Genomic DNA, 13,966 nt, shown 5'->3' on the forward strand with positions numbered 1-13,966 from the left:
CATATCATTCAGCGTATAACAGGAAAGGGAGCGGCTCCAGCCATTCACATCTCTTTGAGAACTCCAATATCACAGAATCATGTCTGGCCGCGGCAAACAAGGAGGAAAGGTTCGGGCTAAGGCCAAGACCCGATCATCCCGGGCTGGTCTGCAGTTCCCAGTCGGTCGTGTTCACCGCCTGCTCAGGAAGGGTAACTATGCCGAGCGGGTCGGGGCCGGAGCTCCCGTCTATCTGGCCGCCGTCCTCGAGTATCTCACCGCTGAGATCCTCGAGCTGGCCGGTAACGCCGCCCGCGACAACAAGAAGACCCGCATCATCCCCCGACACCTCCAGCTGGCTGTCCGCAACGACGAGGAGCTCAACAAGCTGCTCGGGGGCGTCACCATCGCCCAGGGAGGAGTCCTGCCCAACATCCAGGCCGTGCTGCTGCCCAAGAAGACCGAGAGCCACAAGGCCGCCAAGACCAAGTAATCCCCAACAATCTCCCCATCCCCCTCCTCACCAAACACAAAGGCTCTTCTCAGAGCCACCCACATCTACATACAAAGAGCTGCATACATCTGCATTGTTATTCGGAGATCTGATTGTAACAATGAAAGATTGCATTTATTTTCCAGGTAGGAAATAAAATACTTACTATGACTAGAAGGTGTGATTCCCCATGGGGGGGAACAATGTCTTATGATGACACGTGGCAGTAATAAGAAATGATGATAGATGTTTATATTGGAACGCTTTCAGTGTCCCTTTATAGAGCAATGTCCTCTCATTACAGGGACTCCTCTTCATTCTCCTCCATCCTTCTCATCACAAATCATTCTAGAAATAACAAACAATCCCCCCCCCCCTTCACTCTCACCGCAACACAAATATACATTGTCATGTCATCTCACAGTTCTGATTGCTTCAATCTTCATGTTTCCCGCCACAATTCTCTCTACACTTCCCATCCTCTCACATCTACCATCACGATAATACAGCAGCTTTCATCAACGGTCCCTTTATTTCACAGTGCAATTCCACAACGATAATCCATACATTGATAAACGTCCGTTTTGTTGTTTTATACTTCAGAGTCCGCCCTGCTGTAGAGATGATTAGAAAGTCACTGAACACGTGACCTCTACTCTGAGAAAGGAGAGAGATCGCACACTTTCTTTGTACGCCTCATAGGAAAGACATTAGTGGCTGGCTGTGGGATCTCCCACAACTCTGATTGGCCAATATTTCAAATTTCACCCGCCTGAATTGTGTAAATCATTACACAAAAATCCATTTCTTTTATACCGCCAAATCCGACCCTGAATACTGAGATCAGCAGAGGAGAACTTTGATCGGAAAAACAGATCAACACTTTAATTTCAATCAGAATAGAGAGGGGTGACCGGATTATTACTGACCAAAAAATGTCCTTTATTGCAAGTGCTCGGAATCCACCGCTATACACAGAACACGACAGTCACATGACTTCTACCTGTCTTTATGATGAGAAAATAGAGTAATGATCATCTAGAAATGTCACTGAGCGATATTTATTGTCCCCTTATCACACCCCGAATATTTCTATAAAGAAATGTGAGGTGACTGGGAATAATGCCTAAGAAAGGGGTTTATCGGTGTCTCAACAAGCTAGCTGAAAAAGAATAAAGTGATCTAACGATATTGTAAGCGGAGAGAATATAGACACTAGATCGCTTCGATCTGTTGTATTCCAAGTAAAATAAAGTTGTACAATCGGATTAATATGTGTTTAGCTAAAAAGCTTTCATTCCGACATGCTAAAAGTTGATCTAAGAGAAATAAATGGTTACAGCTCTTTGTATGAGAAGGTGGGTGGCCCTGAGAAGGACCTTTGTTGGGGTGAAGTGGGTAAGCGTTGGATGTTGGGGGTTTAGCCTCCGAATCCGTAGAGAGTGCGGCCCTGGCGTTTTAGGGCATAGACGACATCCATGGCGGTGACGGTCTTCCTCTTGGCGTGCTCGGTGTAGGTGACGGCATCGCGGATGACATTCTCCAAGAAGACTTTGAGCACTCCGCGGGTCTCCTCATAGATGAGACCGGAGATGCGCTTGACACCCCCTCTGCGGGCCAAACGTCGGATGGCGGGTTTGGTGATGCCCTGGATGTTGTCCCGGAGCACCTTCCTGTGGCGCTTAGCGCCTCCTTTCCCCAGACCCTTTCCTCCTTTACCGCGACCAGACATCTCCAAGTTCTTCGTGTAACAGACGAATGTGAAGGAAAAGCACCCAGCCTCGCTTTATATGCAGCATAGGCGGACCTGATGGAGAATAAGGGGGAGGGGTTGGAGGAGGGCGCGTCCAGACGTCACAATAAGTCCGCCTCTCTGTGCTCTCAATCATCCAATCTTCAGCAGTTCCGTGATTTGAATTTCCCGCTCGATGATGCTCTTTGTTCAATAGAAAGAACAACATTTCACTCCTTTTGGGTGACCATTGGATGTTACCTGATCATCATTACTGGTGAGGTCATGTCTCTGACGTCACCCAGGATCCTCCAAATAAATGTCCTCACTACATACTAAGACATCGGAATATTCACATTCAGTGAATAAAATATAATAGTATCCTAATATAAAAAAGAATATATAAAATAATATATTATGAAGTACATAGAAATCGCAAAAATACCATAAAATGCAGCATTTGTAACACCCCCACCCCACCCAAAACGAGACATAATACCTCCCAGCTTTTAGTAGAGTGCAGATCTCCTAGATAAATGACCCCAACCGGAAAAAAGAAAGAAGAATACCAGAGATGTGAGCGCACTCAAATGTCCATACAACTGCCCTCCCCCTTTTTTTCCATCAATATGGAAACTAAAATTCTTCTAGCCACCCCAACATTTAGACAATTGTCTTATGAAGAATTATCAGTTTTCCAATATTTTCTAGAAACCCATTTCCTTCCCAATAATTATCACAATCGTTTAGCCGACTTTTTATTACATATTTTGACCAGAGAAGACTTCATAGACCATTAACGCTTCCTGCATATAAAGTTCTCCCCTCAATCCATCCTCCTGTTTATAACAGATGTTCCAACACCTTTCACTGGTGACCTTCCTATCCAGATTACTATATAAAGTCCCCACAATGAACGCTCGGCTCTGGGTTCCTTCAGGTCATAGATAGATTGGGACATCTAGAACCCTTTGCTGATCTCTCACAAGTCATGTTCCCCCAGAGTCCTGGAACAGATGAGATGTCACACAATGTATTATGTCTCCAGAATCCCGGATCTCTCATCATCTTCTATTAGAATGGGATAGGACCCGGCACAGCTGCTGCACATAACCAGAGGGGTACAGACACCAATTCCATCCCTCAGTGCTCATACACCAACCAATCTCACCCCATCATTGCACTGTATCAGTTAATGTGTTATTCTGCAGCAATACACCCTGGATCAAACATGCCCCATTCTCAGCAATCACATCTTTTAGCCTACTTGTTTAATTAGAGGTGTACCACCGTATAGACAAATGGATCATTCATTACAGATCGATCTTAGATCCACATAAGATGATAGATAGATAGATAGATAGATAGATAGATAGATAGATAGATAGATAGATAGATAGATAGATAGATAGATAGATAGATAGATAGATAGATTTTCGGTAAATTTATCTATCTATGTGTGAAAGGTGCAGTAGCGGCACACCTATTATAATGATTACACAGGGATTTGATTGAAAGGGGAATGGGAATTCAGCAATAGGTGTTAGGGTTTAATACTGATCCACATGGGACATCTAGAAATAATGATCGCACCGAGCGATCCCTCATCTGCCGACTTCTAAAGGTTTTATCTGACACAAAAAAAAAAACAATGCAAAATAATCCGATAAATTTTGCAGTCTGGATGCCATTTCCTCAGATCTTCAGCTATGAATTGTAATTCTGTTATCAAACTGCACACACTAATCCGTTTTATTCTTTTCCTATGGATTCGGAAAGGAAGCCATGAAATTACATTGTATCTCTTCACAGATCCCTGCACGGAAGTCATTCCTCTTTTTACCAGCAGGTGTCAGTGTTTCTCCTCCATAGAGAATACATTGGAGCAGTTTAGTTCAATTTCATTGAAATGGATCTGATAGAAAACTTCCTGAGCGCTGATCCATCTGGAAACAATGACACCGACTGATCCCAGATCTGCCCGGAGCAGGGAGGGCAATGCTGGGGGGACGATTCATTGTCTGCTCAGCGATCTGTCCCTCCATGTTAGTACAGAATTGTGCTGGATGGAACAAGCTGTGCAAGTCAACTTTCTACTTGTTATTCACTAAGAACGGAATAATCAGATCAGTGAGATCGGAGGAGGATTTTCTGTCATCTCATTTACTGTATTATGGAGAAAAACTGTCCAATCTCAGATCTTCTAATTCTTACACCGATTAGGAATCTCCGATCTTTTTTATTTTATATCATATTTCTGATGAATATTTTCTCATTTGGCAGGAAGGAAAACTGATAGAAAGGATCCTCAGCCATTCAATACTCCGAAGAGAATTGCATTTACTTTGTAACTAGAAACAAGCAAAATGTTTACAATGTTTCTAAGAGGGGACAGATCTGCTTCTTCAGACATGAAATATTTGTGTTATTGATTCATTGTACATATCTGGCAGTGCCATGATTTCTACCAGTCCTTTCACTTTTTTCTTATTCTAGTTTTAATATGAGGAAATCTGTAACCTCTACATGTCTGATAGAGGTCAGTTCCATGATCCTACACAGATCTGATAATGAAACATGGAATCCTTTATTTCCCATCATATAGAAAGGTAGAGATCTACCGCCAGTCCATAATTCCTAAATCTATAAGGAGTCTCTAATCTTTGAATATAAAGATATTTCTGATGAATGTTTTCTCTTTTTGGTAATAGAGAGCGCTTGTATGATGTAGAGGAACTCCCCTCCCCCATTCCACACAAAGATGGTGACTCTACTTACAAAGATAACGTGCAGATTTTGGCGGGCATTTTAAAAATGCCGCTTTTTTTAAGTAAACCAATCATGAAAAGGGCTGTGCTTTTATTGTCCAATCGGAAGGCAGTGATGTGTATAAATGGCTCCGCAGAGCGGTAATGATTCACATTCACTGTTTTAGCAGAGAGTTGAGTAAAGATGGCGAGAACCAAGCAGACCGCCCGGAAGTCCACCGGAGGTAAAGCTCCCCGCAAGCAGCTGGCCACCAAAGCCGCCCGCAAGAGCGCCCCGGCCACCGGCGGAGTCAAGAAGCCTCACCGCTACAGGCCCGGCACCGTGGCTCTCCGAGAGATCCGCCGCTACCAGAAATCCACCGAGCTGCTCATCCGCAAACTGCCCTTCCAGCGCCTCGTCCGAGAGATCGCCCAGGACTTCAAGACCGACCTGCGCTTCCAGAGCTCCGCCGTCATGGCTCTGCAAGAGGCTTCCGAGGCTTATCTCGTCGGACTCTTCGAGGACACCAACCTGTGCGCCATCCACGCCAAGAGGGTCACCATCATGCCCAAAGACATACAGCTGGCACGCCGCATCCGCGGAGAGAGGGCATAGAGGGGGAGCGGAACCACCACCCCTACTACTACTCCCATCATCCCAACACAAAGGCTCTTTTCAGAGCCACCACATCCTCCAATATACAGAGCTCTATATATCTATTACCCCGACTACAGGGCGAATCCAAACCACTTGCATTACACTTTTATTTATATATATAAAATTATTTTCCGATGAATGTATGGATCGGTTCCTCGTGCTGTAATAGAATTCTAGTGATGAGTTTTTGTACAATGATCACACCGAGCCAATTTACCCCGCCGGGGAGATCTCCGCTTCCCTCTCTTTTCTTCTCCCAAATCCAGTCTGCAAATTCTCATCTTATCCACTGAAGAGAGAAGCTTCGCTGCATTCCTTTCTCCTTTTATCTAGACCCTGTATTACTTTTATATCCGTTCAATGATAATAGTTTTCAACTGATAGAATTGTAGCCGATTTGTCGGAGACATATTTCTAGAAGCAAAATTCGCCTTTAAAAGTACAAAAGTTCGATGGGGGGTTCGGTATTTATTCATTAATGCAATTATTTCCATCAATCCATCACAAAGTAACAACTCATACCTTTTATGAACAATCTATACTTGGAGAATCTCCTCTGCTTTTCTCTAACCCAATCCAATAATTCCCGGATAGAGAGGGGGAGGGGAACACAGCTACACACTGACTTCCCATCCACCATTTCTGTGTCTCATTTTTACACCTAACAATAATTTCGTCAGATTTTCTAGATACTTCTATCGGTTTTCTCTTGGCAAAGATAGAGATGTGGTGATTGATCAGCTGAAGAGAAAATATTGGGGGAATAAACCGGCGTCCACATGGGGGTGTCACTAGGGAAGGGGCAGTCATGTCCTCTACTAGCACTGTGTAATGAGAGGAGATCAGAGCCGGCCGGGGCTGCACACATGGAGAGACTGGAAGGAAGAATATATACCATATTGTATAGAAAACAAATCATTGCTGGGGAGAATCCGGGGAACTCCCCTGGAACCCCTTTGTTCCCATTATTAGTTTATTTATTCCCAATCTCCCCTCTGGGAGGGAACTGTTACATTAATCAAAGCTGTGAGATTTTGGCGGCCAATTTGAAAATGCTCCGCTGCACCAATCGGTTGCTTGTGCTTCATTTGTCTACCAATGAGAGCTTTTAGAGAAAACTGCCGAATGATCGTTTTCTAGATGTGACACCGGGGATTGCATAACCGATATCGATGCACACACGATGCGTTCGGATCTCCCGCTGTATGAATGTATGATGGAATTGTTCTATAGAGGGGATTGTGTAGGGTTGCGATGTGTGAGGAGGAGGTAGGTGGGTGGCTGTGAGAAGATGAGGTGTAAGTAGTCAGTGTAGAATGTGATGAGGATGTGGAGGTAGGAGGTATAATGAGGCTCCTGGTCGGTGTTCGGTATGTAGAGCTCTGTTAGGAGGAGGTGGGTGGCTCTGAGAAGAGCCTTTGGGGGGTGTAGATGAAGGAATTCTCCGGCTGCTGCTTGGATTTATTTCTTCTTCGGAGCGGCCTTCTTGGGCTTGGCTGCTGCCTTGGGTTTTGCCGCCTTCTTAGCCGGACTCTTGGCGGCTTTTTTGGGCTTGGCTGCGGCTTTGGGCTTCTTGGGGCTCTTTGTCACCTTCTTGGCAGCTGCAGCCTTTGCCGGTTTCTTGGCCGCTTTGCTGGCTGCCTTCTTGGGGGATTTTACTGCCTTCTTGGGGGACTTGGCCGCCGGTTTCTTAGGGGACTTGGCTGGCTTTTTGGCCGCAGCTGCTGGCTTCTTTTTGGGGGCTTTCTTGGCCTTGTCGCCCTCTTGCTGCTTCTTGTTGATCTTGAAGGATCCGGAGGCTCCATGTCCTTTCACCTGGACGAGGCTCCCCTTAGTCACCAGCGCCCTGATGGCGACCTTGAGGCGGTTGTTGTTCTTCTCCACATCGTATCCTGAGGCGGCCAGGAGCTTCTTGAGGGCGGCCAGGGAGACCCCGCTGCGCTCTTTGGAAGCGGCCACGGCTGTGACGATGAGCTCGGACACGCTGGGACCGGACGGCTTCTTGCTGCCTTTCTTGGCTCCTCCGGCTGCCGCCTTCTTAGCCGGCTTCTTCTTGGCTGCGGGCTCCGCTGGAGGAGCGGCGGCTGGGGCGCTCTCAGTCTCAGTCATGATTCTAGAAAGTCTATTGGACAGATAAACTTCCCCACTCACCTCTTCTGGGATTATATAGTTAAACTTCCTACACTGCTATTGGTCGGTACACAACAAGCCTCCTGCTCTGCTATTGGTTACACATCGGACACGCCCACTCAGTATCATGGAGTAGTTGGAGAATCTTCTCTCTCTTGTTGTGTTTCCCCGGTAGATAGAAAACCGACTTTTATCTGAAATAGAACGCTGCCCGATCTTCATCGGGGACCCGATCTGCTCACTGGACTGTCACTTATCGGGGGTCACTTACAGCTGTCAGGAGCTGCTGAGGAGGCTGAACACAGAGGCTGCAAACACCTCCATCATCCTGAGTGTGTGTCCCATTCTTCCTTCTATCTTCTTTTCTACACAGAAAACAATCTTCTCACATCTCCCTCTAGAATGATCTTCACATTAGATGAGTGAAGAGTGACCACCAGGAAACATTTCCCTCTAATACAGAACTCTGCTCATCTATAGCTGAGTAGAAGGAGCCTGGAAGAAAAACATCAGCCGGTGACATGAGATCCTTGTGTGATGGGAGAGATTGTTATACATACAAATGTCTCAGCTGATTACACAATGTCATGTTTAATATACAATGTATCATTATCTGCTCACCATGATAAACATGTTTTTATACTCTGAGTATGTTTATTGTCCGATATTGCTGCAAATCTATACTGGCGGCTACTCATGTATAATGTTTGTTTTATATCCTTGTATCTAGAATATCATTTGTTAATTTGGCGTTTAAAGAGCCAATCCAACAACATTTAAATTCACAAAATATTATTTCAGTAATAAGAACTTTGCTGCAAATCATTTTTTTTTTCTTTTCAAAAACTCCCTCCCACCCCTCCCTTCTCAGGCCTTTACCTCCAGACACAAAGTCAGACCTTCACCCTCCCTTTCCCTCTGATCACCTGATTTGGGGGAGAAATTAATAGAAATCCATCATTAGGAATAATAGGTAAATTATAGATATATATTGAGTTTTGAGTAAAGAAGAGAATGATTGGACAGGATGTTACTGCTCTCTGTGCCCAATTACAGACATTTACCTTCTCATCTTTGTTCCATTTATATCAGGTAGAGTGAAAGCAAGGGAATTCTCCAAATGTGGTCACCAGAATATGACCATATAGAGGTTAAGAAGTCACCCCGGTCAAGCTGTTCACAAAGATTATTTGGATAGGAGCGGGAGTAGCCTGTTACTACCCCCACTCCTACCCAAAGGGATCCATAGAGACCAGGTTGGCTTTGTCCCGGGCCGCGAGGCTCGGGATAACACCATCAAAGCGCTTAATCTGCACCATGTCCTCTCTACCACTAACCAGAAGAGGTTCCTGCTCTCCCTGGACGCTGAGAAGGCATTCGACAGGGTGTCGTGGGATTTCATGGCGGCGACGCTCTCCGCCTGGGGACTAGGTCCCCGGTATCTTGGATATGTCATGGCAATGTATGCTAAGCCACAGGCACGGGTACGTGTTAACGACACTTTGTCGAGTGCCTTCCATATCTCCAATGGTACTAGACAAGGGTGCCCTTTGTCTCCCTTGATTTTTATCATGACACTGGAACCCCTTCTCCACAAGATTAGACAAACCGACACAGTCCACGGGGTTCGCTTCGCTGACGGAACATACAAGATCGCCGCTTATGCGGACGACCTACTGTTGTTTCTCACCGACCCCATCACGACTCTGCCTGCACTCCTCAAAGTGTTCGACGAGTACGCTTCTCTTTCCAACTTTCGGATTAATTTCTCCAAGTCCTTCGCGCTGAATGTCACCCTACCCCAATCGGAAGTCGAGCGCTGTCAGGCGAATTTCCAATTTGCGTGGAAATCGGACTCCATCACTTACCTGGGCATCAAAATTCCATCTAATCTCCAACACCTATTCGATCGTAACTTTCCACAGCTCATTGCACGAATATCGAAAGATCTCCGGTCCTGGTCCAAGCTGCAGCTGTCCTGGTTCGGCAGGGCGGCTGTCCTAAAGATGAATGTTCTACTCTGCCTCCTCTATGTCCTCCAAACGATCCCCATATTGCTCCCCCAATCCTTCTTCAAAACCTACCGTCGTATCAGCACTGCCTTTTTGTGGGGGGGGCAAACAGCCCCGCATCTCTAATAAAATTCTCACAAGGCCAAAATCTAAAGGAGGTATTGGCCTTCCTGACCTGTATAACTATTACGCCGCCTGTCACCTTACTAGAATTGCAGATTGGAACATACATGAGCTTCATAAAGATTGGGTTTCCATAGAGAAGGGCTTTACTTCTCTGGATCTCAACTCTTCTCCGTGGCTCCAAGACGCACACATTCCCCCTGCTCTTAAACTTCACCCCCTTATTGGTCCCTCTCTGAAAGTCTTCCGGTCAGTTACCGTGTTTTGCTCTATCTCCACGGTTCCTGGTCCTATGACTCCTGTACGCTCGAATCCCGACTTCCCTCCTGGCATGCACCGTACTTACCTGACCTCGAACTGGGCTCAAGACCAATTGAGAGTCCACCATCTTTGGGACAACGACGCACCTCTCTCTATATCCTCCATCTCTGAAAAGTCCGGCATGCCCCCCTTACTTCCCTGGTCACACTTGCTCCTCCAGCAGTACCTCAAGTCTCTTTCTCGCATATGCCCCTCCTTGTCCTCCTTGACCCCGTTCGACTCCCTGTGCCAACGGGAAGGTCCGATCCGCAGACTCCTTTCCACCATCCACTCCTTCCTGCTAGATGAGCCCGAGCAGAGGAAGCTCAAGCGCTGCGAGGATTGGGAAGCGGAGCTGGCAGTTACTTTCACCCCAGAAGACTGGGACCTTATCCATACCAACAACCACAAATGTTCACTTAATGTCACCACGCAGGAAAGCGGTTACAAACTCGTTAGCCGCTGGTACTACACCCCCACGAGATTACATAAGCTTTTCCCTTCCACCTCACAGATCTGCTGGAGGTGTAACGCTGAACCTGGTACGCTCCTCCACATCTTCTGGACCTGCCCTCGCCTCACTGCCTTCTGGGAGGAAGTTCATAGGATTGTGACGCAAGTGACCACAGCAGACGTCGCCTTCACTCCTGCCCAATACCTTTTGTACCACTCCTCTACTTCCAGCAGGACTTACTCTAAATCCCTTGCGATTCTCATGGTGAACGCCGCCAGGCAGTGCATCCCGGCACTTTGGAAGACCACGCACGTGCCTACCGTCAAGCAGTGGTTCCAGCGCCTCTCAAAGGTAGCGGAGATGGAAGAGCTTATTGAAATCGCAAGAGATGCTCCTTCCAAACATCACAAAAGTGGGCATGCTGGATTTACTATACTTCTACACCTGAATACTCCCGACTCTGTCAGTAAAGACCCTGTGGTACTATTCTCGCTGACCCCTCCGGTACACCGTTCTTTATGCTTATCATTATTTCCGCCCCCCCCCTTTATTTATTTATTTTTTTCTTCCTTCCCCTCCCTCTCTTCCCCCCCTTCCCCTGTCAACTCTTCCTCCACTCCTTCCTCCCTCCGCCTCCTTCCCCTCCTCGTCCTCCGCTGGAAGCTTCGTTGTCTCTGGGCGGGCCCGGACAACTGGCTCCCCCCCTTCTCTGGCTTTTTCGTCATTCCCCCTCCCGGACGACTCCCCTGTCTCCCGTCCCTGGGTTTTGATCACCCAGGCTATGGGCCTCGACACGGACCTGCCCGACTTGACTGCTTTGTTCTCCTGACGGTTTGCTTCCCCTTTTGTGTCTAGTTCTTTTACTTCTACTTTCACCACCTGTTTCTTTCCACTTCAGATCCCTGTTCGACTAGATGTGCTTCCCAGGGTGGAGTTGTCCCAGTTCCCCTTGGTTATTAATGATGTTTGTTCTATGCAATTATGTACTGTTACTTTTGCCAACATTGGCTGATTGTACGTTTGTAACTCTACATTTTTGTGTACAATACTGTACTGTTTCTTTTGCCAACTTTGGCTGATTGTAAGTTTGTAACTTTATATTTTTATGAACCAATAAAATATTTTGAAAAAAAAAAAAAAAAAAGAAGTCACCCCGGAGGACCTCACCTCTTTGAAAATGTCATCTGCCCCCTCCATTCCAAATAGCACCGCTCTTCTAGTGTTAATGAATTCCAGCTAATCCGGAAAATATACAGCGCTAAGAAAAAAAAAAAAAAAAAACTATTGATGATCCTAATCACATCAAAAGTTCATGTATCTCACAATTCATCAAATCTCCAAATTTACAGTGAAAGGAAAATATATTCAAATAAGTCCTAACACAATAAATCTGAGCGATTAATCTTCTTCATCCGCCTGTGCATAAATATATCAGATTATTATTTTTCTTCTTCCCAAACAAGTGTAACGAACTCCAACTGTACCCCCCCCCCCTCCTGTGGACATACACTCACCGATATTTATCGGCATAGAGAAATCCCAGGGATGAGCTCAGCCCATCAGCTGTCAGATCCTCCTGGTGACTTGTATGCTTCGGATGAAATGAAATCCTCCAGCAAGTATCCAAATTCTCCATAAACAGCTACATAGTGTGATTCCATCAAAGGAGGAAATGTATTATAAAGTAGCTATACTGCCATAAACAAATACAAAGTTTGATAAAGGTCTCCCTGACGACCGCCTTATGTGATCTCCAAAGGAGGAAAGGATCGTCGCCAGAGGAAGCGTTATCAAAAAAATAGTTTTCCAAACATGGAGTTATCTCCTGTGTACAGGATTTTGCAGAAGTTGTGTGTTCATTCTCCAAGTAAAAGTATTTTTAAATACAACAAATTGTGCCAAATTGTTGAGAAGGGAGTCCCTGTCCCCAGGGGAGAAGGGGTCCCCGTCCCCAGGGGAGAAGGGGTCCCTGTCCCCAGAAAAGAAGGAGTCCCTGTTCCCGGAGGAGAAGGGGTCCCTGTCCCCAGAAAAGAAGGGGTCCCTGTCCCAAGGGGAGAAGGGGTCCCTGTCCCCAGAAAATAAGGGGTCCCTGCTACCAGAGGAGAAGGGGTCCCTGTTCCCAGGAAAGAAGGGGTCACTGTCCCCAGAGGAGAAGGGGTCCCTGTTCCCAGCAAAGAAGGGGTCCCTGTCCCCAGGGGAGATAGAGTGGGGTGGGGGATGGGATGGTGTGTGGGGAATATGGGGTCATCTCACTCACCATTACCAAGCTGCAGCACACTCATCCTTGGTCACCTGGGCTCCCTCCAGCAGCAGCACGGATAGGTGATCCCTCAGCATATCTCAGACTCCGACCGAGGGCGACCTGTGTATGACAGGGGGGACAAGGGGGGCCGGCCTTGCAGACAAGCCTGCTGTGTCCTCCGGCTCTCATAGGACTCCTGTACAGCAGCACCTGTATGGATGTATCATTTGCGCGGGAGGCCGGGAGCCGACTCGGGGGTGGAGTCGGGACTCTGGATGGGGAGGAGACATTGCTGAGTGCGCTGAATGGAGAAGCCAGCTGAGCACAGGGGCGGGGAATTTCAAATTGCTGCCTGGATCTCCGGCTTGCACACTGGTTCTGCGAACTTGTTAAATGTTAGTAACAGGTTCCAAAGAACCGGTGCAAACCGGCTGAATCCCACCACTGATTATAGGTTATAAAATTAGGGGCACAGTGATCATAAAGATCTCAGGAGAGGGAGAGGGGTGAAAGACACAAGAAAAAGTGTGTGAAGGCTACCTGAACCCAGCCCCCCGTGACCCCCCGTCCCTCAGCCAGGTTGAAAAATTTCCCGTAGGTAGTCATCAGAAAGGGTAAAGTATTTGCATGGTCCCCATTTGTCATGGAAGAGGCCCTCATGCAGGGCCGGCCTAAGGTGTTCAGGCGCCCTGTGCAAGCTAATCCTGTGGCGCCCCCGCTGGCACATTTTTTGCACTTTATTTGACTTTTCTTTTCTATGATCACTAATATAAAACACAATGTTGCCGCGCTACAGGAAGCAAAAATATGAGACCATATGATTGGTCACTAATCGCAGGGGTAAAGCAGCCACACAAAACCTGGAAATTTGCAGATTTGAAAGACATAAAACACTAAATGTGGCGCTAAACCCTAAAATATAACAAAAAAGATGGGAAAGCAGTCCATGCAGATGTAAATGTAAATGTATCTTCACTCTTGTAGAGGCAAATCCAGAGTAAACCACCACCAGAAGAGCACTCAAAAACACCACCACTCCTTACCAGATATCCTTGATCCCCACAACAGAGATCAAATGCGCATGAATGAAGGATCA

General features: G+C 46.6%; 3 protein-coding genes across 3 annotated transcripts; 2 read left to right on the forward strand and 1 right to left on the reverse strand.

The window, feature by feature from the left end:
- Positions 1-79: 79 nt before the first annotated feature.
- On the forward strand, positions 80-472 carry LOC309547625 (histone H2A type 1-like; the record flags this gene model as incomplete). The annotated part of the gene is made up of 1 exon (XM_082247502.1): positions 80-472. The coding sequence occupies one exon, from the start codon at positions 80-82 to the stop codon at positions 470-472; it is 393 nt and encodes a 130-aa protein (XP_082103628.1).
- A 4,684-nt stretch (positions 473-5,156) lies between these two features.
- On the forward strand, positions 5,157-5,567 carry LOC309547606 (histone H3.2; the record flags this gene model as incomplete). Its single annotated transcript, XM_082247479.1, has 1 exon — positions 5,157-5,567. The coding sequence occupies one exon, from the start codon at positions 5,157-5,159 to the stop codon at positions 5,565-5,567; it is 411 nt and encodes a 136-aa protein (XP_082103605.1).
- Positions 5,568-7,070: 1,503 nt separating this feature from the next.
- On the reverse strand, positions 7,071-7,718 carry LOC309547581 (uncharacterized protein; the record flags this gene model as incomplete). Its single annotated transcript, XM_082247453.1, has 1 exon — positions 7,071-7,718. The coding sequence occupies one exon, from the start codon at positions 7,716-7,718 to the stop codon at positions 7,071-7,073; it is 648 nt and encodes a 215-aa protein (XP_082103579.1).
- Between the last annotated feature and the right edge of the window lie 6,248 nt (positions 7,719-13,966).

The sequence above is a fragment of the Pelophylax lessonae genome, assembly GCF_965119305.1.
Source record: "Pelophylax lessonae genome assembly, chromosome: 2".
Taxonomy (NCBI): domain Eukaryota; kingdom Metazoa; phylum Chordata; class Amphibia; order Anura; family Ranidae; genus Pelophylax; species Pelophylax lessonae.